The following is a 25,590-nucleotide window of genomic DNA, read 5'->3' on the forward strand; positions in this document are numbered from 1 at the left end:
TGCTTCCTGTCTGAGGGGAAGTAGGACGGAGTGGCGAGAGGCACTCCGTCCGTGCTCTGGCTGGCCAAGAACCCACTTTCTGCACAACACCTGTAACGTTCTTGAAAACAGTGTTGAAATAATTCACAGTGAAAACAAAAGATGCAGTGGCCTGTGTGTGTAAAGTCATTAATATGTCTATTTTCTTTATATATATGTGTGTTTTCAGGTCGCAGGACACTTCCGCGCAGCTTTATGCCGCAGGAGAACCTGTTCCAGCTGGTTCCTTCCAGTCGCACACGCAGTTATAATGGAGACAGCACGCTGCAGTACAGCGACCTGCGCTCACTGGGCCGCACCGCTGACAAAAGCTGCCAGCGTGGTACAGCCAAGTGTAAGTAGTACCCTTAGGATACCTTCACCATAAACATATTTCTTAAAATAAACTGCATTTCTTGGCCTTTGTTGTTGATATGTGTTGCACCTGTCTGGTTCCTGTGGATATTAAAAGACATTAATCCAGAGATGAATAAAGAAAGTTCAGACTTTTCTTCTGCATATCAAGAGCAGAGAGAGGCTGGGTTTCACACCTCAGTACGTTTTACATAAGTACTATAAATCTCATAATATATATCTGTATATACAACCATATGTCCGCAGTCACATGAACATGTGTGTGCTTTAAAAAAACAACTTTCCTAGAACAATAAAGACTTTCTCTCTTTTGTTACCCGATCAAAAATTCTCAAAGTGAATTCTGGCATCAATTGGTTGTTTATTCGCAATCATAATTCATAATCCTGTTTAATTACTTCGGATATTTCCAAGTTTATATACAAATTTTGCATAATTGGGATTTTTTTGTTTAGGCTTAGTTCTTGTGCAGAAGTGTTTTTTTGGACAAAATGATCATTTGAGCACTTTGCCTTCTTTTGTGAAGGGAAAATGATGATATGTTATTCTCCAGTAAACACTCCATGGCTGTCAAACCTGTTTAAATCCTTAGTAGTAAGAGGTAGTAGGACTAATGTACAGTAATACTGTGTGTCACAGCAGGCAGAATTCCCCTCTCATCATCCATCCACATGCTCACGAATCACATCTGTCCTCATTCAGTCCACACAACGCGTTGCCCAGAACTTGTCTTTGTCATGAAACAAGCTCCACTCAGCAGTCTGTGGTTGACGTGTAAGTCTCCGGTGTCTTTCTCACCCACACGAGACCAAACTGTCTAACCCGGCCACAAAGAAGCCTGTTAATACCAAAACAAAGTCTCAGAGTCTGGGCCTGTGAAGATGAGAGTTGTTGAGATGCTCTCTCTGAAATCGTGGTTTCACTCAGCTATCAGGGGTTTCCCCATCTGGGAGGGTCTGCAGTGGGAATATTTGACGACCCTGCGGTGGATTTGTGACGTCTGGTCTTGGTGAGGTTGCTGTGCGAGCTACAGTCTGGCATGCTTCAGTGTTTTCTCAAATCAGTATATCACAGTGGATCTGTCTGCCTCTGTGGGCTTAGCCACCAAATGAATTACGGGAGGGTTTTCATCATGCGGTGTCTTGTTTCTGCAGCACCGCGGGCGCCAGTCAACTGGCGACAAGGAAAGCTCCTGGGGCGCGGGGCGTTCGGGGAAGTCTACCTCTGCTACGATGCCGACACAGGCCGCGAGCTGGCCGCCAAGCAGGTGCCCTTCGATACCGACTGTCAAGAAACCAGCAAGGTGAGCGAGTTCACCTCAGACCTGTTTGGAATAAGTCACAGCCTTAGGGCAAAACACAGTGATTTTATGATTCAAGATTCAAGATGCTGTATATTTGAATTGATCTATGCTTTTCATAACTGTAACACTCTTTTTGCTGTAGGAGGTGAATGCTTTGGAGTGTGAGATTCAGCTGCTGAAGAATCTGCATCATGAGCGGATTGTACAGTACTATGGTTGTCTTCGGGACCTTGAGCAGCAGAAACTCACCATTTTTGTGGAGTTTATGCCCGGGGTGCGTATTCTGCAGAGCATTTCATTTGAATACTGTTACATTTTTATAAGTCACATGTAGCAGAACAGTGAGGCAACAGTCATGAAGTTTGATTTAGATACAATGAGGATAAATCATATTTTGACTTGTTATGGCTGCAGAGGTCGGTACACAGACGTTGAAAGACACTCATCAATTCAAACCCTTGCTGGCTACATCTGTTTCGAAACGTCACCAGTCGTCAACAAACATGTCTTTGGTGGTTGATGTCAGAAGAACAGCTCGGTTTATGAGATCATTTTCTCACTAAATGAGCGCCTTAATGAGACACTGTCGTCTGTGGACCTTGTCCATGAGCCTGGTTTTAATATTTCCTGGGCTGTTTTTTTTCCCTGAGTGCCGTCGAGCGTCTTAGTCACACATTGTCTAGAAATTGGAAATGTTTACGTTTGAGTGTAGTTTTCTGGCAGAGGCAGACGGGGGAGACGACAAAGCCAAGTATGTGTGTGACTGCTCTGCACGGCTGCACCGCTGTGGTTGACCGATAACACTTTGGCCGCCCCACGGGGACGAGGGCAAGTGTCCCTCTGAGAGTCAGAGGGCCGTCGAGGTTTCAGCTGAAAGTGAAGGGGGAGAAGTTTTGTTTGCACTGTGTGAGATCTTTTTCTGCTGTGATTTCCGCATGAAGAACTGAAAACAGGAAATGAAAAGAAATGCAGGACATCGGAGGTGTTTGGAATCAAAAGCTGTCAGCACATTGTGTTTATACACTTTGTTTTTTTGTACTTAGAAAAATTGGCTCAGGGGATGTTTTCGCAGTAACACTAAATAAATCTGCTTCAACTGGAAACATGTTGGTATGCATATGTTCCCTAAAAACAGGCGGACACTGAACCATTTTATATATCCATCATACACATCCTTCCAATGCAGATCTTGCGATAATTTGACAAACTACAGCTGTGACAATATTAGTTTACAGCCAATATAAAGACCATGAATGCGTTTCTTGACCTTCCACTCATTCTCTCGCTTCCCTTTCTGTGTGTCTCTCTCTCTTTCTGTCTCTCCAGGGCTCAATAAAGGACCAGCTAAAAGCCTATGGGGCCCTGACAGAGAAGGTGACAAGGAGATACACCCGGCAGATCCTCCAAGGAGTCTCCTACCTGCACAGCAACATGATTGTACACAGAGACATCAAAGGTAACCGAAACAAGCAAGCCTGCGAAGGTCAGGATCGCGCTTTAATTGGATTTGAAACCAGTGAATACACACACTTGAGACGCAGACTTTGCCGACCGAGTGTAACAGTCTTTCCTTATAGTTCTTATTGCAGCAACTGTTGCTGAGAAAACTCCCGGTTCATTCATTTTATTCTGGTTGACGTTTCCTCATGTGGTTACTCACCGTCTACAGAAGGAGCCTGGAAAAAATGTGCTATTTTGAACTCCCCTTTGAGATATATTAGTCTTCATGCTGGTGAAAATCGGCCAGTCTAAAAATGTCCAACACCGGATGGAAAGGCTTTAGTTTGGCTGCCCGTACAGCTGTGGCCAAGAAGGGTGAAATGTACCGTCTGGTGGGGAAAAAAAGATAGTAGGTCTCACAGGACGCAGGCAGGCCCGATGAGAGTATATACGTGGGTGGGATTTTCCATTAAAAATGCTCTTCATGTGTAATATACGGTGTGTGTGCTCATCTCACCACACAAGAGCTCTTCTGTATGCAGGAAAAGAGCTGTCAGCACACGGGGGTTTTCGGATAGAGCTTGGCATCGCAGCCGTGACATTAGACTATAAAGTGTCTGTGAATTTAATGTTCCAAGGAGCCGTGTAAAGCTTTAACGTGATTCATTAGAGAGTCCCACGTTCTCAAAATGAACGTACAGGCAGTGGAAACAGCTTAAAGAAGCGAGAAGAGTACAGGTCACGTATTTATCCTCTCAATCTCTTTTCTGCAGCCCGCCATCCTACAGTAGGTGTGGCGAGCGAGTGACGTGTACATTAGTCACTGATCAAACAAGTGGAGCGCCTGAAGGAAATGGGACAGACACAGCTACATGTCGGAAAATTACTAAAGAAGGAGGAGGCCGGGTGTTGGGGTTCGATCCACGTGGAGCAGTATATATCAATATTTCATCTCCTGATTTGCGTAAACCAACGAGGCCTTTCTCCAATGTGATAAAAGTGTTTGTGGAGTTGAGTCAGTGTGGTTTTCGTGTAAAAACTGCTAAAAGATATACCTTGACATTTTTTAAATAAGTCTGCCGGCGCTCCGTCACCACAGACTTGTCAAGCCATAGGAAAAGTTTACTTTCCCCCCTAAGGTTGTTCAGTCAGTTGAAGTGCTGGCACATGCACCACATTCACTGAACCTCCAAACTGTCAAAGTATCCCTTAAAGGATATTGACAGTCCTCGGGAGACCCCTTGAAAAACTCTGCGCTCATGTTGTGTCGTTCCACCAGGTGCTAACATCCTGAGAGACTCCTCGGGGAACGTGAAGCTGGGAGACTTCGGAGCCAGCAAACGTATCCAGACCATCTGCATGTCTGGTACAGGAATCAAGTCTGTCACTGGCACCCCCTACTGGATGAGCCCGGAAGTCATCAACGGGGAGGGCTATGGCCGCAAGGCTGATGTATGGTAAGGAATCGCATCAGACGGAGCTGTAATGAGGCCCAGAGGGGATATTACACTGCTGCAGCACAAAAAACATTTATTACAAGCAGAAAAATACAGTCGCAATAAAGTGACCTGAAGAAACAGGTGGTGAAGCATTACATGCAGTAATACATATAGCAGTCACCAAGACATGAATACTATCTTGAATGAGAATTATAAAACTGGAATATTCATTTGTGTTGGTGGATAAATCAACATGGAAACCTGTAAAATTTAATCAAATGCAGTAAATACCACATCTGTAAAGTTTATGGTGAGATTATGTTCTGCACCCGGGACACTAACACCATGATTATGACTACTGGTACTACAAAATGTGAAATAATTATGACCATGTTGTATATTTATTGATACATTAGACTCTTGTCTTTTCCGTCATTGTGGTCATTTTCACAAATAATGCTCTGTTGTGTAAATAATGCAGGTATAATGCATGTCGCAGTACATGTGAGCCAACGCTGGTAACAGTTCAATTTCAATATTCTGTATTATTAGGCAATAAAACCAGTTACAGCTGTCAATTACATGTCGCTGTGTCTAACCACAGTTTGTACAATAAGTATATAGAAACATAAATGCTTAGAAACAACCCTTTAGACTACATGTGAACTAACCTTTGATGCGTCTGTGATTAAATAAGATGTTCTGACAATCGACCAACTCTGCTTGATGTTGTTTGTCCTCAGGAGTGTCGCCTGCACTGTTGTGGAAATGCTGACCCAGAAACCTCCGTGGGCGGAGTATGAGGCCATGGCAGCCATTTTTAAGATTGCCACCCAGCCTACAAAGCCCATTCTTCCAGAGGGCGTGTCCGACGCAAGCAGGGACTTCCTGCGGCAGGTGTTCGTGGAGGAGAAGTGGCGGCCCACTGCAGACGTGCTGCTCAGCCACCCGTTCGTCCAGGGCTGCTTCTGAGGCCCGCGGACCCCCCCTTTCCCCTCCCCTGCCTGCGAGGCCTCTCGGCACCTCACCTCCCCTCCTCGCCTGCCCGCCCCCATCCCCAGGGACCCACACCCTCCCCTCTTCTCCCCCGTCACCAGGGCTCAGCATCACTCCAACCTCCTACCCTGCCATCTATCACCAGTGTCTGCCTTGTCAGGAACCCCTGCATCTCTCACCAACTAGCTCAACCCGGATTACTCACTGAGAGGCCAGGTTGACTGCTGTCAGACCCCCTGAGTCCTCCGAGGCGTCACGGTGTTTGGCCCCAGGAGGGGGACTGAGGAGAGAAAGCACTTAGCAGTCTCACAAGCTGCAGACTGCTGTCCTTTAACAAGAGCAGGAAGAGTGACGTGAGAGAGCAGTGACTTCTCGAGATTTCTGGGCCTTTACACTCATTTACTGCCGCGGAACAGGGTCTAGGTTTGGCCGGACGCTATGTGATCGTGACAGACTGGTGACATTGATCACATCTGACAGTACTGTAAGTTAGACATCAGCCTCAGTTAGCTGTGTGTGAAATTAAGATGGTAAATATTTTTATATGACATACAATAACACATATAAAGTCATCTCAGCCGATGACTTTTCTATTATCACCTAAAAATATGTAAACATGTTGTCAACGCCTTACAATAAGAGTTTGTAAGTTAGAATGTCTTTTTTTTTTTTTTTTTTAAACATCTTAGAGGGTTACATTACCCTACTTTCATGGCACTCAGAACCCCATTTAGAAGGAATGCCAGTGTTGCACTTTTGATATCATGCATTGAAACGTTTCCAACATGCAGGATAATCAACTGAGATATTTTTCTATTTGAAACATTTTTTTTTATATAATTTCGTAAAGGAGAGTTGTGTGGTATAAAATGAAAAAAAAGAACCAAACTTTTGCAACAGTGTGCAATGTCTATTAAGCAATACCAACACTACTGTTGGAGTCTGTGACATCCATTCCAGCTTCCCAGGCAGTGAGCCTCGAGTCCATCGGGAAAAAAAGTGGCCAAAGAAAAGTTGCCGAAACTTCTGGCTGAGTTAATTGTGCAGTATTAGTCACGTTGGTTTTGTCACCTCAGAGCCCTATAGCCTTTTCTATGTTACGGCAGCTTCGTGCACAGTAGGCTTGCACAGACCAAATCAGATGCATTGACGTCACATTGTGTTAGTATGAAAAGTTCTGGAATTAGATGGAAGTAAGCGTCTCGTTTACATTTTTTTTGTAACTTCAGAATGAATCCAGTCACCCCCATGCCTTTACTTTGCTTTCCACACTATATGAATGGGTCACGTAATGACCACCTGACAGCACAGCACTCTCTGTGTGATGTCGTGTGAGATGATATTACAAGTCGCCAAAAAAGGGTCACGGTGGAATTATGGAGCTAAATGCTGTATTCCCTAAATTGGCGATGAGATGAAACCCTAACTGGGGATTTTGGCATTTGAGGTGTCCTGGCTAGCTGTAATGCAGTGGCACTTAAAGAATGATCAAATCTTTTTTTGACAACTTGTCAGTGCCTTACCTGAGTCTGCTTATAAACACAAATGTTCACTGCGAAAGCAGGAAGCTTCTTAATAAGGCGAGCAGCTGTTCAGTAGAGAGCACACACAGGATTGCTGAAGTTCTTTTATATGGAAAAAAAAAAAAAGAGTATACTGTAAATACATATTGTTCTGCACTTTTGTATGAAATTTCTTTACATTATATACAAATCTATTTGATGAAATAGCTACGTTATACAGTAGACTGTACTGTGATTTAGACAGGAGTATGTATAATTGTCTCTTTGAAAGCTGGTAGGCTGTAGGAAAAGGCTGGGAGGCTTTCGATTGGGACAGAGTTTGTTTTGTCTTAATGACAAAGCCTTGAAACATGAAATGTATCAAGTCATTGATCTTTTGTACATTTAACTTAATAAATCCAAGGTCTAAGACTATTTCCCCGTGTGATTTTATTGTGTTTTTTTGTGATCGCAATGCCCTAGAAAGTCTTTGTTGCAGTTTTATCCACTCTTATATTTTTTGTCTTCGGAGCTAATACCTATTTTTTTGCACTACATTATCTGATGTATACATTAATAAACGATATAAAATCCAATTTAAAAAATGTGTTTTTCAGTTCAATGTTTTGATTCTCCCCTAAAAAAAGACAATTATTGATCCTTTTTTAGCTCCTAATTTAATTTATTTATTAATGACAATATCACCAATGCTTCAAAATCCCCTTTCCCATTTGCCTTTTCTTTCTTTCTTTTAAATTTGGACAATAACAATTTTAGTTGATAATAAAATGGATTGGATTTAATTTACACTCACTGGCCACTTTATTAGGTACACTTGTAGTTTATTATATTGAATAACTTATATTCCCTTCATGTAAAAGTATATAAATGAGGCGGACCTGCCAGTGTGTGTGTGTGTGTATATATATATATATATATAGCTGTATATACAGTATAGTGTACAGTACACACTGGTAGAAGCAGTACTCATGTTACAAAACGTGACGTTTTGTAATAACGTATCTGACAACGTGACGGAGCCACTCTGCCCGAGCGGGAGAATCTTCTCTCTGATAACCGAGCACTTAAACACAACTATTGCGGCTACATTGTAAACAATAAGTATGTCTACCTCCCGTACAGTCATATGTTTACTGAGAAACGACTTGCGTCTTCACGACAATGAGGTAAGATTGTGAATCTCTCACGAGCCTAAACAGTCATGAAATGTTATTAAACTTCAGAGCACCTATTTAACCTGCAAGTAAACGTGTCTGTTGAACGTTGTGTGTGCATGTAGTATTTGCTTTGTCACCGTCAACACGAGAACATTTTCAGCATAATATGTAGCTAGCTAAGTTAGTATATTTGTAGTTAGCATCAAGCTACTTTTGTTTCGCCAGCAACAACAACGCTACTTCCGGTTTGTCTTCCTTGATAATTTAAAGCCTCTTCTTCACAGTTAAATGACCAGGAATTTTGAGTTTATAACAGGAACTGCACAGATTATGTTTTTAAGAAACAGTTCCTGCCTTTTATCCCCTCGCTTTGTAAGACAAAACTACATTTTTTTCAGTCAGTCAGCCATACTGGAGAAGGTTGACATCAACATGTAACGTTACGACTTCTGGTTGAACTTTTCAAAATAAAAGACGACATTTTCCAAACTGACAAGAAAATACATCTGTTTACTTTTAGTGTCCCTGAAACAGCAATTTAGATTTCAGGTTGTGTGTTTTTAGCTTTAGCTGGCATGGTGTAGTTGTGTAGTCACATTTTTAATTCCAAAACAGTTTGCTCAAATAATTAAATTGACTGTTTTTAAGTGTTTGCTGCAATTAGTCCATGGTCACTTTTCCTCAGAGATCATAGTATGTCCCATACTTTGTGCTCTCTACATGCAGCTCTTCCACTGGGCCCAAAGAAATGCAGAGTACATTGTCCCACTGTACTGCTTCGACCCCAGACATTATGTGGGAACGTACAACTACAACCTACCAAAGACTGGCCCCTTCCGCCTGCACTTCTTACTGGAGAGTATCAGGGACCTTAGAAACACAATGCTCAGCAAGGGCAGGTAACTAAACAGCTGTTCGTTGACTGGTCTTCCTGTATATAACCTCAATTCATGTGTCTTCTACTGCTTTATTTATGTTGCTGAATATCTCCACAGTGTAGATCTGTCTTTGTTATAGATTTAAAAAACCCATAATCTCTTTACAAGATTTAAAAATGATCATGAACTTGTGTATTATATTGTTGTTACACATACACTTGGTACAGATCTTGTCCTCAGCTTTCTAGGATTTAGTTGATTCAGTTGTAACAGGATCAGGACACACCTGAGCTTCTAGAAGGTTATGTTGATGTTAACAGGGGTCCGGCACACACTGTTGCCATCATTCTTTCAGGTCAGTGAGGGGGAAGTTGCTAGCTCTCTACCCAGGATGCAGCTTGCATGGTCTGGGACTTACTTTGTGTGTATGTGTTTGTGACAGCAACCTCGTGGTGAGACGGGGTAAACCAGAGGAGGTAGTTGCAGACCTCATCAAGCAACTGGGCTCTGTCTGCACTGTGGCGTTCCATGAAGAGGTAGTTTCAAACATTCCTTCTCTTAATAAAATGATCACGTTTTAATTACATCCGCTAGCGATTTTGACAGTTGTTACTTCATGCACTCATGTTCCAGGTGACCTCGGAAGAACTGAATGTGGAGAAACGAGTGAAGGATGTCTGTGCACAGATGAAGGTGAAAGTTCACACCTGCTGGGGGTCGACACTGTACCACAGAGATGATCTTCCATTTCACAACATGTCCAGGTGAGAGAGAGGATATGGCTCGCCTGGGACAAAGCATCCATGTTCTTGCTGAACGTCCTGTTTTTGATTCTGGCAGTTTTTTTGTGGGAAATGCAGATTAAGAGCATTTCTTCCTGGTTTGTTAGGCTGCCTGATGTGTACACTGAGTTCAGGAAGGCAGTGGAGACCCAGAGCAAAGTGAGGCCTCTGTTCCCAACCCCTGAGCAGCTAAAGCCGCTCCCCCAAGGGTTGGAGGAAGGAGCCATTCCAACAGCGGAGGACCTGGAACAGACTGATATCAGTATCAGTACGATATATCCCTGTGTTTTTATTTTATGTGCTTATTAAATTGACTTTTGCATAAATGTCTGTACATGCTGCTGGCAGTAAGGAGGCACAAATTGCTCATTTTATGCAGTGCCTCTATTAAGTAAATCGACACTGCTGCTACTTTCAGAATCCAATAGGCAGACTGCTGAGCACAGATTTCCTCATTAAGTGCCGGCGAGCGAGCAGACCGGCTCGATTTCCATGTACATTATTACGCTTTTATGCTTCTGCGTGTCTTAATGCACATCAGGGACAGTTTAACATGTATGAAATCAGCCGGATGCTGAAATTCTTGCCTTGCTTTATTCTCCTAGAGCCTGCGGCTGATCCTCGCTCAGCCTTCCCCTGCAGTGGTGGTGAAAGTCAGGCTCTGGCCAGACTCAAACACTATTTCTGTGACACTGTGAGTACAGCGTCATTACAAACAGGCACTAGTTTGCTGCTTACAAAATGGCAAAAAAAAACGAACTCATATGGTGATGTATTATAGGTGTAATAAATATATGTTTTCTGTTTTGTAGGATGCAGTTGCAACCTACAAGGAGACTCGTAATGGCTTGATTGGTGCCGATTATTCCACTAAATTTGCACCGTGGTGAGTGTTATTGTATCGTTTCCTCTCCTGCTGAATGCTTACTAGAGTTTAATGTTCCATTCCTATCACTAACGGTGCTCCTCTGGCATTCTGCAGGCTGGCGATGGGTTGCCTTTCCCCCAGGTATATTTATCATCAGATCCAGCAGTATGAGAGGGAGCGAACAGCCAATCAGAGCACATATTGGTGAGTCTGGAGATGAGTGAGATACAAAACAGTAGAAAATAAAATCTACTCAATCATAGGCCATTGTTTTGTCACAACTAATACACATTTGTCCTTATTTCTGTCTTTCAGGGTCATTTTTCAACTTTTGTGGAGGGATTACTTCAAGTTTGTAGGCGTCAAGTACGGAAACAGACTGTTTCAGATCAAAGGTAAAATTAGCAAATGTATTCAACATTTTCTTTTTTTTTTTTTCAAACACTAGAAATGAATGTAAAGCTCATGGTAATTTCATCTCAGGACTTCAAGAAAAATCTGTTCCATGGAAAAAGGACATGGGGCTGTTCAATGCTTGGAAAGGTTTGCACCATTTTTCCTCTTAAGTTCACAAAATGTAAAATCAAGTATTGTCTTTAAAGAGGCGCATATATAGTGTATGTACAGTGTCGCTGAAAATATGTATCATTACAGAAGGACGAACAGGAGTGCCCTTCGTGGATGCCAACATGAGAGAGTTGGCGATGACGGGCTTTATGTCCAACAGGGGGCGGCAGAATGTTGCTAGCTTCCTCACTAAAGACTTGGGCCTGGACTGGAGGATGGGAGCTGAGCTGTTTGAATACCTTCTGGTAAGTAGGTTTTAACTTTCAAAAAGAGGAATTATATTTTTAAGACATTTAACAAATAGATTTATCTATTGACAAGTACCTGAGTCTTTTTATTTTCTGTGTAGATGATGATACTCACAAGTGCCTTTCCATCTTTCATTTAAAATTTTCCTCCAAAGATTGACCATGATGTCTGCAGCAACTATGGCAACTGGCTGTACAGCGCTGGCATAGGAAATGACCCCAGAGAGAACAGGAAGTTCAACATGATCAAGCAAGGCCTCGACTACGACAACAATGTATGTTTGAGAAGATGCATGAATTTTTTGTTTCATTTCCCTTTTGACTTTTTTTGTTTTGGAGCTTGCCATTGTTGGAGATTTCAGTCGCTGATGGGTGTTTTGGTTAAACGTGCGTCCGCTTTAGGGCGACTATGTGCGGCAGTGGGTTCCTGAGCTGCAGGGGATCAGGGGAGCTGACGTGCACGCGCCCTGGACCCTCAGCACCGCTTCGCTGTCGCACGCTCATGTGACCCTCGGTGAGACCTACCCCACCCCCATCGTGATGGCTCCTGAATGGAGCAGACACGTTAACAAGAAACCAGTGAGTGCTTGAGAAAAGGGAAGTGGATAGATATACTCACATGAGCCATTTTTCTGCAGAAAGAGTACTTTTACTTTTAATACTTAAGTACAAGTTAATCATCAGCAACATTTAATTACTAAAGTACGATTTTGAATGCAGTACTTTACTTGTAATGGCGTATTTATACATAAGTAAAGGCTCTGAATATGTATTCCACCTCTGGCAAACAAGAATACTTAATGGTTGAAACAGGAAATGTTGCCTTTTAAAACATCACAGTAAAGGCAAATGTTTGTTTTCCTGTTTTTGTCAGAGTGGCACGGGGCCTTCGCCGAGAGGAAAGAAGGGCCCATCTCACACTTCCAAACAACATCGGGACCGAGGCATTGATTTTTATTTCTCCAGAAGCAAAAACCTGTGAAAGCAAACACTGAACACATGGACGGATGCTCAGAGGATGGAAGCTCCAGTGATGCAAACTTGGGACTGTTGCTGTAAAATCTGTGTTGTGCACACTGTCATGTTGATTGAGGGAAGTTGTCCGATTAGCATTTGAGGAAATGCATGTTCTGCTGGAACATGTCTGATCTACCCACATGCCATCAGTTCTTGGAAAAAGAATAGCCCCATAAAGCGCCTTTTATGGACTTGTTTCCTGTTAGACTGCAGCAACCGATAAAGCTGCAATGTGGTTTTTAGTTTGATGCAGTGGAACATTTATCTGCTGATCGTTTTTGTGCAGATATTTTTTTTTTTCTTGCTCTCTTTTTATGTCTGTTTGGATATACAGTTTATTTGTATTCATTGACAGAGGTAGCCTATATGTGACGGTTATCAAATAAAATTGCTAAATGAAGAGATTTTGTTCTGCAATGAGGTTTTATCACACAAGGAGGTAGAGTCGATCTAACAGAAACACTTCAACACAGATTAACTATATTTCCAGTGGAAATTTTCCACCAACAAGTTCCTTTACTTCCCTCTATTGCACTCAACAGTAATATACATATTTCTGTAGTTTTCGGTCTCTAACGCGATAATACCAAAATAAAAACTAGTCTTGTGCAAGCGCACTTTTTGGACACTGTGAAGGTAAACAGTAACTCCCCTCCCCCGCGTGACGCAGCGCGCACTGTTTTGCATCACTTCCTCCTGCTCCCACTAACAGGTAGGCTGTTAGACGCCGGACTTAGAACGTCATATCACGCTGTGTTTTCGTTACAATGTCACCCTGTTTTGTGTTTTAACTAAAGCATGTCGTCTCCGGGAAAACTTTCGACCATGGCTTGCGTCGATTCCGAATTTGATTTGTGGACGGTTCCTCCCGTTGCGCTGAACATGAGTGTGCGGAAAAAGTTGGCACTGTACCTGAACCCGAGAAACGCAGTGGCCGCGGACTGGATGGACGTGGCAGAGGCCATGGGCTTCAATTACCTGGAGATAAAGAACTACGGGGTGTCAAAAAGTCCCACCGAGTTCGTCTTGGAGGAATGGCAGGCCCGCTCCACTGACGCGACGGTCGGGAAGCTGCTGTCGATCCTGGAGGAGGTGGAGAGGGGAGACATCGTGGAGGATCTCCGTCCTCTGATGGGTGCGTTGGTGTCATTGGGATTTTGGTTGTAAATGCGTGTATCATGGGCACAAGTACCCAACATAAGAGGCACTAACTTATCGTATAAGCTTATTTTTTTTACCGCCCCTCCTGCCCCTAGAGCTACTTCAGGAAGTGATTCACATGCTTGAACTTTCATATTACAAAATCGACTAATACAAGAATTCTGAATGTATGAGTGTACATGTGCAGGATAACTCCAATGTATCTATATTTCACCAGTATGACAACACATTTGTGCTAAAAAAAAAAACTTTCTATAACATCTGGCCCAAATTATTGTATGCAAACTTGTGCGTGCGTGTCTCTGCGTGTGTGTATGTGTGCTGTAATTCACATGCACATCTTTCTTCGTCCCAGATGTGGATGTCAGGAAGTATTGTGAGAAACGGAAGAAGAATGCTAAACCCCCTCTTCAGGTCCCAGAGGTGGACAGCTGTCACGCTCGCACCCCGGAGAGGATTGGTCTCACCCTGGAGGACGACCCTGATGGTCGGTATATCTTTGAGCTTCGTATCTTTGTTTGCATCAAGAAAAACTAATACAAACCAGAAAACTGCTGTGCAACACTCGCAGTAATTCAACTAATCTGTGCTTCTCAAGTTGCATGACACTGTTGCCACAGTAGAGCTGCCTTTTAGGTTGCATAAGATGAATTCATTCGTTCTGGCCAGTGATGAAACAAAGTACATTTACAAAAGTAGATACAATTTTGAAGCACTTTACTTGAATATTTCTATTTTTTTTACAGCTTTATACCACTCCACTCTATTGTTGTAATATTGTACTTTTATCTCCACTACATTCATCTGACAGCTGGAGTTAGGTACTTTGCAGATTTTTTTACACAGAAAACATAATCAGACAAAATATGACGAAAGGCCCAAAAGTATATAACGAACCAACTGCAACAGTAAAATGCTGATTACATGTTAATACACCTGTAATAATAATCCAATCATGTTATAACACTCTAAATGAGGACATTTTGGAAAATGACTAAACTTTTCTGATAAAATGTGAATAAGTAAGTACATTTAGATGATATCGTATTAATACTTTTGCTCAAGTAAAGGATTTGCTTCCTTCTTCCACCACTGGTAATAACAAAATTGCCGGACAGTGTTGTGTTGTGTTACAGTCAGCTACACTTTGAGCGGTGGTTAATGTTATGATCAATGTATAAGCTAAAAGTTTGTTTACATATGTCGTGCCTGACTTGTTAGAGGGCTGTCCAACTGCAAGAGAACAGATTATGAGTATGCATAAATGCAAGATGAAAAGTGAAAATGAAATAGACACCTTCAATAATTAGAATGACTTTAGGTTGCAAACAATCAATAGTTTATAATGTTTAAAAACACTACCTGTCTTGTTCTTCATGACAAGTCTTCATGACCCGCAAAATGTCATGTGGGGGCGAAGATATTATAAATGTGTGACTTTGCGATGCAGTTATCATAGCACTTACATCAGCTCAAGTCAGATTTGAGATAGTGATAGCGGCTTCATCTTCTGTGGTAAGGCATTGCACAGCAAAAGCTTTCAGCACATGTTTTCTAATCCTAATCTCACTAATCACTCACGGCTGCACAGCTGCACAGTCATGCTCATGTTTTGCTTCCTGGTGATTAAATATGTGTTATTGAATTTAATCTGACTGAATTGAATCCAGGTGCTCCTGAGATGTTTGATGCCTTCATCTGCTACTGCCAGAAGGACTTTCAGTTTGTCTGTGAGATGATCCGCGAGCTGGAACAGACCGAGTACAAGCTGAAGCTGTGTGTGTTCGACCGAGATGTCCTCCCCGGCTCCTGTGTGTGGTCCATCACGAGTGAGCTCATTGAGAAGAGGTGGGATATGGACACGCGCTGACCGTGTTTGCTCTGGTTATCTGGCCAGTTCAAACAAACTGGGGAGGCCAAAGCACGCTCCCTTTTGCGATGCAACGCAGACTTCTGTGTGCCAGGACCGATATAAACCAGGCCTGCTGCTGCTGCTGCTCATTAACAGTTAACACAATATATTCTACCTTCTATATGGCTCCGTTAATAATCTGTATGGGGGGGGAAAACATTTTTTATATTGAAAGTTCCCATACACAAAAGACGTGAAAGTTTCAGTTACAGCAGAAAGCTAAACTTTCCTAATGACGGTTTCATTTTGGCTTTAGATATAGAAAGCCACCAGAGAGCAAGAAATCAAAGTTTTCCGTCTTAAAATCTCCCTCATTTCTATATTGGCTATTCTGTGCAGGTGTAAGAGGATGGTGGTGGTGATCTCTGACGAATACCTCGACAGCGATGCCTGTGACTTTCAGACCAAGTTTGCTCTCAGTCTCTGTCCCGGTAAGTTGCATTTATGTTATGTCTAACAGCTCCCTTTTTATCCGACATATGCCTGCGCATGTATGTAACTTACCTTTTTCCTTCTTTCTTCTGTTTCAGGAGCTCAAAGTAAACGGCTTATTCCAGTGATGTACAAGCCCATGACAAAGCCGTTCCCCAGCATCTTACGCTTCCTCACCATATGTGACTACACTCGGCCCTGCACTCAGGCCTGGTTCTGGATACGGCTGGGGAAAGCTCTCTCACTGCCATAACCATGGACCAGGCAGTAAATTGTGTTTAAAGGTCGGGATAAGGTTTGGATAATGACCAAACATCACAGTATACACCATTGCTTGTGATCCATGTCCTGCTGGTTTCTGAACACATGCTGAGTTTATACGATATACAGTACATTATGGTGGAAACTATTTGTGTTTCCTAGGAAGATGAAATAGTGATTTCTGGATATTGTCACTATAAAACGCTGCACAAGGATACCAAATATCAGCAAAGTTCTCACTGCACAAAGCCATGATTTTATTTCAAGAGGAAGTTGTGCCTGTCGCTGTTTTGTATTTATTGGCTAACAGGATGTGTTTGTTTTCGGGGCAGTCTGTACTAAATGCTCTATGATAGAGTTGTGGTGTTTTTTGCGCTGGCCACTTCCTCTTGAGACTCAACTTCTAGGTGAGATTGGAGCCTAAGAGGAAGAGATATTGTGATTCTTCCACTTGTTCAATTTTACTGACTGCTGACACCTGCCTTTCTCGCTTTCTCTGTCTGTCTCAATGATGTCTTTACACTTGATTTTGTACTTTTGATATGGTCTTTTCAGAACAGTTTATTAAAATGAATTTATTCTACATTGAATAAATGGTCTGAATATTATTTCCTCAAAATAATTTTAACACATTTTTCAAGGGCATTTTACTTTTATGTAAAAAAATAAAAAAAAGTATTTTATTCTGTTACAAAAGCACAATATGTTCTGATGTTCTCCAGCATGTGTCGCGATTGTGCAAAGTCCTGCGTGTTATAAAATTAACCAACGGAGGTGTCGCTAATTGAATGCTGTAAAAAAGACTCGTTTTACAGTTAACACATGATCATCCAATCACAGAGCAGTGTATTTGTGTCCTGTCCAATCAGAGGACAGAATGTCTCCTATAGTGAGACATTTTTGGCCCTGAGTATAGTTTGTCAGGTAGAACTTCCCAACCCATTTAATGACTAAACGTGCCCAAATGAATGAAATTGTTCTGGGTGAGAAAGAACCGAGAGTGCTGTAGGTTAATGTGAGCAACACATATTTGGTTTGTTTGCTTTAGGAGAAGAACGAATGCCTGCTAGGCTCAAATCTAGGCAAATTAAATCCTTTGTAAAGCAACCCGCCATTAAATCTGTGGCGGAACCCAAAGGCTTGACTCGTTTTTGGGGCATTATTTACCCATAGGTTTATAGCCCTTTTACCTAATATTTGCACACTCGTTGTAGCGCCTGCTTTTACACATACAGTAAAATTCCCGGATCTAATTGTATGCAAAAGTCTGGATGTATGTAGCTACCGTTTTTTGAACGGTTACTGTATGTATCGCAGTGTATTCAGCTGTAGCCCAAACCGCTAGTTTCTCCCTGAATGACTTCACTGGAGCACTTTGCGGTCCCACACTCAATATGTCCGCCGGGAAGGTCTACGTTTGCTCAGTAGGAATGCGGTAGGCGGGGCTGTTACGCTCGTGTCAAACTTTGGGAATGACAGGAGTGCTGCAGGATTCGATAAGAAGGGGAAGTGTCGCCCTCGTTGGTCCTGTTTGGATTACTTTGACTTCTTTTTACGCACGGTCTTTGGATTCACCACCTCTCTAGAGATAGGACGGCCTCGGCATTCTCCTCAGCCATGTCGGAGGACCTGAGCTCCCAAACCTGGTCCATCAACAAAGATGATTATGAGCTGCACGAGGTGATTGGTAGGTGATCCATAGCTTTGTTAGCTTTAACGTATACGTGAACCGACAGTCTGAGGCTTGTCACGGCTAACACAGGCTCCGGCATCTTCTCACTCTGGAGCGATGTTAAGTTCATCACGTTTCGGCAACTTGGCACTCCTAGCCGGGGCGGTGTTGTGACTTGGAGTCTGTGAAATGTTTCCAGTAGTGAGAGCGGTTTTAGCCCCGTCCACCGGGGATACGCCGAAGTCATAAACGAGCGTCATAATGGTACTGTCTTGTCAGGGGGATGACTATTTGCTGGAATAGAACCGCTTTCATTGACCAGTCGAGTATGTGAACAGCCAACGTTAGCGTAACATATGTATGTATGTATGTATGTATGTATGTATGTATGTATGTATGTATGTATGTAACGCACTCTGGATAAAGGGTGCCGTATATATGAAATTACAAGTATTTGAACTATATATCTCGTTTAAATGTGTCAGTGTTAAGTTATATTAGACTGAACCCATCCTGCATAGGTTTTTAAAGTGACATTATAAATAACATTCTGTAAATGCTAAAGCATACCAGCGACCACTGACAGAGACCTTGATACACTTATTCTGTGTGTGTGTGTGTGTGTGTGTGTGTGTGTGTGTGTTCACGCCCATTCCCAATTAAAATACACTTCACTGGATATTCAAACACAGAACTTTTTTTCCAAAACACTGGCGTTGCTAGTGCAGAGTGCAGAGATTAGACTTCCTATCGTTTTGGGTGATTTACTGCCTTTAATGAATCCAGTTAGTCTAGAAGGCTTTTCTTTTTTTACAGCACAGTATAATTGCTTTGCATGGCCACATTTCCTCCAGTGTGACAGGAGGCTCGTTACACCTTTCCTGTGTGTGCCATGTTAAGCCTCAGGGTGTCTAGAGAATGGCTTGCAGGTTGGAATGACTGCTATTACTTTTGAGGTTCTGACTAGTTCCCCTCCATAAATACCTGACCCTGTCCTACCTTTTCTGGCTGACTTTTGTTTAGTAAGTAGAAGGAGTGTGCACCATATAAGCAACGTATTGTCCTCTCAAATCAGTCAGTTTGTGCCTCCGGTTTACTTTACCTAAGTGGTGTGTGCTTCCTCTGCAGGGAATCTGTGTTTATAGTGGGTCCATTCTGCGGGGCCTTAAATTAACCTTTTTGTATATTTTTTAAAAGACTTAACTGTAACTCATTTCGACATTCCCACTTTCTTGCAAAATCTGATCCCGGAGCACCCTACAAGATAACACACCTGCAATTTATCATGCACACAGATAAAAGCCCCCCTTGTGTTTAGAAACCAGTTCTGTGGCTTTTTCCTACGCAGTGTGCGACACAAATGGTCAGCATTGGTTTGAAACTGGTTGGGCTATTTCAAGGTTGGACTACGTTGCGCTTGGCGAGAAGTGATTACCAGTTGCACTCCTAAATTTGAAGGGGTCGGTCTACCTTGTACATCTTCTAAATTAGCAAAACCCTCTGTGTGAGGCTGTGTTCCCAGGCTCTGCGTGAACACAAGTTAAACAAGAAAAGTCGTCCTGTTTGGCTGCTTCTGTTCAAATTACACAAACACTCCTCTCTCTCTCTCTCTCTCTCTCTCTGTCTCTCTCTGTCTCTCTGTCTCTCTCTGTCTCTCCGTCTCTCTGCCCTCTGAGACAGCCTTTACTTCATATTCCCAACTCGGCTTTAAAGGTTGAGCTTGATGCAGTTGTCTCTTTCAGGCGTCCTACTAGATGGGTGATTGGTTTAAAAACATACCTTTTCCCCCTAACTCCTTATCTTTGGTTCACGATGTGGAAATGTTGGAGAATAGGCTTTTGCGATAAATGGACTCACTGAAGAGCTCTTGCTGTTCTTATCATGTAGATGGGGGATCACACTAAATCAGAGTCCCTTCCTCAGGTTACCATCTTCACATAAATCACAGTAGATAATTGAACTACAGTAGGAAGCCTCAGTAGGGAGAAGTTGGTAACTTGAATTTGCCAAAGATATTGCTTCATGTTGGGATGGTATACAGGTATTTTCGAGGTTGCACAACAGTCAGGGGTGGGTGGTGTTTTGGAGTGTGTATTCAGGGAGGAGAGTGGGTAAACACAAATGCAGTAGTTAAAATCACCAAATGTGTGCAGGCTGCTTTTTATTATAGAAAGTTAATATAAATAGATTTTTTTTAATTTAGGTTTTTCTCTCCATCGTGACTTTCAGTGGTACTGATGTTTTAACCGCTTAAGGCGTCACTGACTCATCGATAGTGACTGACGGTTTCAGTTCTACTTGGTTACGCAGCATTTAAAACCTGTTAACAGATACTAGAGGCTTTGCAGACTTAAAGTCACCACTCTTACCAGAAACTGTTGGGGAGATGCTGTGTGATGTTGCCTGCGGCTCAGCTGGAAGGTTGGTGGTCTGAGGATGGCCCTGCATACCCAGCAGAGCTGTTGTTTTGGTAACTTCCCCAGGGAAAGAGGACTTGTTATTACATGGTTCACACCCACTCATTTCACTGGACAGAAAAACACTGAAAACAACCCCACTGCTTGTTTCTCATTCTGGACTTCAGATCATTCATGTTGGCAGATGTGGACTTGGAACTTTCTGCTTCTACTGTCTGTATCCACCGGCAGCCATGTTTCATCCCTGTTGCTTCATTGAAAAAAATGAAGAAGCTACTGGAGCAATTGTTTTCACGTGTGTCATTCGTCATTGTACCTTTTTGAATAACATGTTGAATGTCAGCCAGGTATGCAGAGGAACTGTATTAAAAGACGACTGACGTCAGGCACCAAACTGGCCTGGTTGAGGTGCTGCACACTCTGCTGGTGACATGAAAATTGCTCAAAAAACGGATGTTGCCGGTGTTTCATCTCTCAGCTCCTTGCCCACTTTTTTTTGTTTTCAGCGGGTGGATTAGGCTCAGACCTGGGGGTGAAGTTACACTCATAATGGCAAGCCCTCACTGCAGTATTTATAGCTAAACAGTGAGGTTCATTGTGAAGCAAAACGAATCTCTCATGACCATTCACAAATCGGCAGGTTATAGTATAATGCTCATGAGACTTGTTTTGAGGAAACATGCTTACAGAAAACATTGGGTGCTTATTTCAAAGATCATGATTGTTGTGTCAATGTCGTCCCCCCCCCAGAGTGATCATCTTGTCCCACCCTGTCTGCAACTTGTTTTCACTACCCGGGGTAGACCTTTACATCTAGAGCTTTAACAGAGTGCAGCTAAACGTCTTTTAGGAATGGAGGTGTTGGATTGTTATACATGTTAAGTGCTGTTAACGAGAAGGAGTCGGTGTAAGTGTACATGGTTGGGGTAAAAAAAAAAAAAAAAGGTTTCTTAGGTTTTGGGGTTTTATTTGGCTTCCGACACAAACTATAAAATAAGAAGAGCAGGTTTTTTTTTGTCTCTAGGCTGTTTATCTTAACATGTTAACACTATGAGAATTTAAATGGAATTAAAATGGAAAGATAAGAAGTCAACCATGGCAACAACTGGAAATCAACAAACCAAACAAGCTACGTAACTGTCCCTCAGCTGCGTCAACACACCATATTTTCAGCTGGATCGTCTTCATTCGATTTCAGCTAATGTGGTAACTTAATATATAGATTTGATTTAGCCGTCTGCTTCCAAAACAAGTCAAATCTTGCGTCTGTGCCTCTGGAGGAACAGTGGAAGTCGATTTTTTTTAAATCTGTATTTGTAAAGAGCCGATTCCTGTTCTGGTTGTAATATGATCATTTATTAAGTCATTTACGAAGGAGAAAAACAAACTGACTGCACGACCTGCAGCCTTTATGTCTGTGCCGGACTGTGTAGCAGATCAGACGTTGACTTTTTCAAAGCCCCGGCACTGCTGCAGTGCTCGCTTGTTGTGAGAACGGCTCTTTTGTGTGCTTCCTCCCATTCGGGACGGAGAGGGTGGTGATGATTTGGTCTGTGAGAATGGCAGTGATGAGACGTTGTGTGGCCTATTTTACAAGATAAGGCTGTGTCTCCGTTCCCACTGTGTGCATCATCATCACTCATCTTGGTTAAAACCTCCCAGGCCTTGTAAAATATTTAATAATCATGTAACTGGATACAAATATTAGAACCACAGCTACTACTCAGAATAACATTGTGCCAAGCCAGGAAGTAGAACATATCAAAGAGCATCAGGTCTACATTACCTCCAGTTTCCAACTGGCTAGTGTTCAGTCTAATTGGCTTGTAGCCTTGGTGCTCCTTGACCTTGTATCCTGCAAACCCAACAATCTCCCCTTTTTTTCATCCTCCCCACACACACACACACATATATGCTCTCCAGCTTGTCCAGCTACCCCTGACAACTGGCTGTTTGTTTGCTTGGGGGAATTTACACTCCCGACGTGTACAGGGCAGCTGGCTCCCCGTGGTCCGGCCAAGGCTGAGCTGCCCATCACTGGCCATCCTCCAGAGGTTTGTTTGGTATTGCTGCTGGTCGAGGTGACGGGGGGGGGGGGGGGATATATATTTACAGCCCTGTGCAATGGCGGAGTAAGCTGTGATTACTTGGATGCGGGAGAGTTGGGCAATGCACGCCCACACATTGTCAGAGGTTTCCAGTCAATAGATGGCACCCACTGCAGCTGTAACTGTAGGCTTTCACACACAGTATATTCATGGGGCTTTTAAGTGACCGTCCGTTAAGTACAGGAAATTACCAGGAAATTGCAATTTTATTGGTTATTTTAGAGGACAAGACTTTGTGGTTAATCTCAGTCTCTGCTATATTAAATAAGTTTATGCTGTTTTGTTCTCCGTGTCTCTAATATAGCCTGAAGTTATAATTATCTTAAATAAAATGCTGACATGTCTTCAGGGACAGCTTTTCTTTTTAATTAAAATCAGAGAACTGTTTTTTTTTTTTTCTGTTATATAGCTCCTTTTTTTAAAACCTCCATACACAACTGGCTCGCTGAAATCTCCAAACAATGAGCACTTTGTTAATATTTGGGCATAGCGATGAAGATGAGGGCACAGGAGGTTAGTAAAAGCTTACTGGAAGGCGGACAGACTCACCACTCACTCTTTCACTCACCGGAGCCTGTTGCCAGAGGACAATGTGCTCTCATCGTCACGTGTACTCCAGAGATCTTGTGGAAACAGCCGTGTGTGTGTGTGTGTGTGTGTGTGTGTGTGTGTGTGTGTGTGTGTGTGTGTGTGTGTGTGTGTGTGTGTGTGTGTGTGTGTGTGTGTGTGTGTGTGTGTGTGACATTAAATAAGAGCACTGAGGGGGCAGTGAAGTCACCTCACACAGAGCAGAAACAACAGGCGCACCTCTCCTGGGAGGATATTACAAGCTTCTACTCACATTATTCAAAATAGAGATTAGCCCACTGTTGTAGGATTTAGGATTTAATCAGATTATAATCTATGTGTTGTTTGTTTAGTACATTAGAATAGAAGTTGTGATGTAACTTAGCATAAACCTTCCACTGATGCTGTGAGCGAACTTTTAGAAAAGGTGGTAAGGAAAACTTTTTCAACAGTATATCAAAGTTTATTTGAGGTATAAGGTTTGAGCTTTGGTCCTCTCTGGCGTAAACCTCCTACCGGACCCCGCTGGGGAGTCACCGGCCCCAATCAGACCCGCTTCATCAGGCAGCATTTGGGAAATCTGATTCATAATTAATGATGTTCAAGCTGTGCCACGGAGAAAATCGGATGAACTGTCAAAGCAGAACTGTGCTTAACCTTCTTGAACTCGGGAAGATTTTAAAGTAATGCTAAAAGTTAGGTTTGTTATCCTACAGTAGCCATTATTTTTGGTTGTAGACAGAGGTTAAAGAAGGGCCAAACAATTAAAAGATGCGCGGGCAGCCTAAGGATGTGAATATGACCTGAAATGAATGTGCTGCATGTTGCCAAAGTTGGGTTCCACAACCGCACTAACATTCTTTTATTGCCTGAGATGACGATGAATCATAGTCAACCTGATAATGTGTTGTTTTCCTGTCTGTTTTAGGGAGCGGGGCCACCGCAGTGGTTCAAGCTGCCTACTGTGTACCACGCAAGGAGAAGGTGGCCATCAAACGAATCAACCTCGAGAAGTGCCAGACGAGTATGGACGAACTCCTGGTAAGAGACCCTCAACATTGCTACGTACATTTTGGTCTACATTGGCTGAGCAGACGGGATAGCAGCCTGCTTCATAACAAGAGACAGACTGTTTCACGTCTCGTCCGAGCGACCGAACAAACATTCAGCACGCTAGATGCTTAATTAACTTAGCTGCTCAGCTGCAGCTCGTCAAACAGCATGTAAACGTACCTGCAAATGTCCCTTCGGTCCGAGTTAGATGCTGGCGTGGTGGTCCTCACTCCTCAACACCACCATCAGCACGCTTTCGGCCGATGACATGCAGGCTACACTGCGAGTTTATTTACTTTGTCTCTCGTTCCCTTGGTGTAACACCGGCTGTCAATCAGACCCCGACACGCCCCTCCAGCCGGCTTCAATGTAAATGACATTCCTGATTTTTTTCCCCCAAAGACCTTTTTTCTTTCCTTTTTTAATAATAAAAAAGTGATGAAATACACATTTAAAAAACATTTTGACATTATTTTTGATAAGGGGTGACTAAATGAGATTTCAGTTGGCCGTGGGACATTTTTGTGACCTTCTACTCTACTACTTCCTCACAGCACCAGATTTCATTGGGGGCTTTGCCTCTGCGGTCTCTGCGTGTGGATGGAGTTACTTCCACCTCTGCTTTTCATTACTCGTTTTCTCCGAGCCCTCCTCCGATCATCCCCATCCCCTCAAACGCTACTCCGGTTGCTCTCTGGAAAAAAAAAAAAAAAAAAGGAGTCCACTTATTGCCAGGAAACTATTAGACCACCGTGGGACATCTTCCTGAAGGCCGTACGGGGTCTTTATAGCCTCAATGCAATCTCGTACTGCAGCTCGGCACATCATTTACTGTACGACATGTGCTTTTACGACGTGGCTGCAAGAGGTGGAAGGATTATATCGGGCTCCCCCTGCACATAGAGATGATCAGGTGCTCTAGCTTTGGAGATGGCAGGGAGTTTCTTGGGCACAATATAGAAAATTGCATGTTAGCTGTCCATTACCTTTTTGCTCCAGTGCTCCACATGCACCAGGTGTCAGGTTGTGGTCTGACACTGAGGAAAAATGAGCTGCTGTTAGATTGGACCCAGAAGTGTGATTGGTGGATTTTTTTTCCTCTCCCCAGTCCGCGCTCCTATAGCTCTCATCCAAAAGTCTGTGAATGTAACTTGTAAGCTTATACGTGCGCATGGAAGATCAGTGCTCGAGATTTCTCACTACTTGCTGGCAAAAACCGAGGACGAACCCCCCCCCAAGATTTCTGGAGGATGAATCAGGGGAATGCTGCTCCTGATTCTCGGAGCAGGCGGTCACATGGAATACAGCGAGGTCGGATTTCTTGCCTGTGGTCGTCCTCAGGCCCCGCCTTCCCCTGATTCATCCTCCAGAAATCTTGGGGGGGGGTTCGTCCTCG

The 25,590-nt window shown here is 43.0% G+C and overlaps 4 protein-coding genes across 6 annotated transcripts in view; all 4 read left to right on the top strand.

Moving 5' to 3' along the window:
* Window positions 1–7,508, top strand: part of map3k22 (mitogen-activated protein kinase kinase kinase 22) — a 36,269-nt gene extending 28,761 nt beyond the window's left edge. The window contains exons 13-18 of the mRNA XM_031849983.1: window positions 209–373; window positions 1,548–1,696; window positions 1,839–1,970; window positions 3,023–3,152; window positions 4,416–4,593; window positions 5,319–7,508. Coding sequence (XP_031705843.1) covers window positions 209–373; window positions 1,548–1,696; window positions 1,839–1,970; window positions 3,023–3,152; window positions 4,416–4,593; window positions 5,319–5,547 — 983 coding nt within the window. The 3' untranslated portion in view covers window positions 5,548–7,508. The remainder of the gene's footprint in view (window positions 1–208; window positions 374–1,547; window positions 1,697–1,838; window positions 1,971–3,022; window positions 3,153–4,415; window positions 4,594–5,318) is intronic.
* A 594-nt stretch (window positions 7,509–8,102) lies between these two features.
* Window positions 8,103–13,201, top strand: cry-dash (cryptochrome DASH). Its single transcript, XM_031849949.1, has 14 exons — window positions 8,103–8,260; window positions 8,978–9,150; window positions 9,572–9,665; window positions 9,763–9,893; window positions 10,019–10,179; window positions 10,517–10,605; window positions 10,724–10,797; window positions 10,894–10,983; window positions 11,095–11,174; window positions 11,263–11,322; window positions 11,434–11,591; window positions 11,750–11,869; window positions 11,997–12,173; window positions 12,469–13,201. Exons 1-14 carry the CDS (start codon window positions 8,198–8,200, stop codon window positions 12,574–12,576), a joined length of 1,578 nt encoding a protein of 525 aa, XP_031705809.1. The 5' UTR covers window positions 8,103–8,197; the 3' UTR covers window positions 12,577–13,201.
* A 114-nt stretch (window positions 13,202–13,315) lies between these two features.
* On the top strand, window positions 13,316–16,967 carry myd88 (MYD88 innate immune signal transduction adaptor). The gene is made up of 5 exons (XM_031849950.1): window positions 13,316–13,746; window positions 14,128–14,259; window positions 15,443–15,620; window positions 16,024–16,115; window positions 16,215–16,967. The coding sequence occupies exons 1-5, from the start codon at window positions 13,410–13,412 to the stop codon at window positions 16,367–16,369; spliced, it is 894 nt and encodes a 297-aa protein (XP_031705810.1). The 5' UTR covers window positions 13,316–13,409; the 3' UTR covers window positions 16,370–16,967.
* Window positions 16,968–17,070: 103 nt separating this feature from the next.
* The window catches only part of oxsr1b (oxidative stress responsive kinase 1b), a 37,347-nt gene continuing 28,827 nt past the window's right edge, over window positions 17,071–25,590 (top strand). For all 3 annotated transcript variants that reach the window (XM_031849945.1, XM_031849946.1, XM_031849947.1), the window contains exons 1-2: window positions 17,071–18,064; window positions 24,070–24,182. In XM_031849945.1, the coding sequence (XP_031705805.1) occupies window positions 17,995–18,064; window positions 24,070–24,182 (183 nt within the window). In that variant the 5' untranslated portion in view covers window positions 17,071–17,994. The remainder of the gene's footprint in view (window positions 18,065–24,069; window positions 24,183–25,590) is intronic.

The sequence above is a fragment of the Anarrhichthys ocellatus genome, unplaced genomic scaffold, assembly GCF_004355925.1.
Source record: "Anarrhichthys ocellatus isolate YVR2014 unplaced genomic scaffold, GSC_Weel_1.0 scaffold10, whole genome shotgun sequence".
Lineage (NCBI taxonomy): Eukaryota > Metazoa > Chordata > Actinopteri > Perciformes > Anarhichadidae > Anarrhichthys > Anarrhichthys ocellatus.

Excerpts from the sequence above, each read along its gene's own strand:
- cry-dash (XM_031849949.1), top strand. The coding sequence starts at position 8,198 with ATGTCTACCTCCCGTACAGTCATATGTTTACTGAGAAACGACTTGCGT. Across the intron at positions 9,666-9,762 it reads CTGTGGCGTTCCATGAAGAG|GTGACCTCGGAAGAACTGAA; the intron begins GTAGTTTCAAAC and ends CTCATGTTCCAG. Across the intron at positions 11,592-11,749 it reads AGCTGTTTGAATACCTTCTG|ATTGACCATGATGTCTGCAG; the intron begins GTAAGTAGGTTT and ends TTTCCTCCAAAG.
- myd88 (XM_031849950.1), top strand. The coding sequence starts at position 13,410 with ATGTCGTCTCCGGGAAAACTTTCGACCATGGCTTGCGTCGATTCCGAA. Across the intron at positions 14,260-15,442 it reads CCTGGAGGACGACCCTGATG|GTGCTCCTGAGATGTTTGAT; the intron begins GTCGGTATATCT and ends AATTGAATCCAG. Across the intron at positions 15,621-16,023 it reads AGTGAGCTCATTGAGAAGAG|GTGTAAGAGGATGGTGGTGG; the intron begins GTGGGATATGGA and ends TATTCTGTGCAG.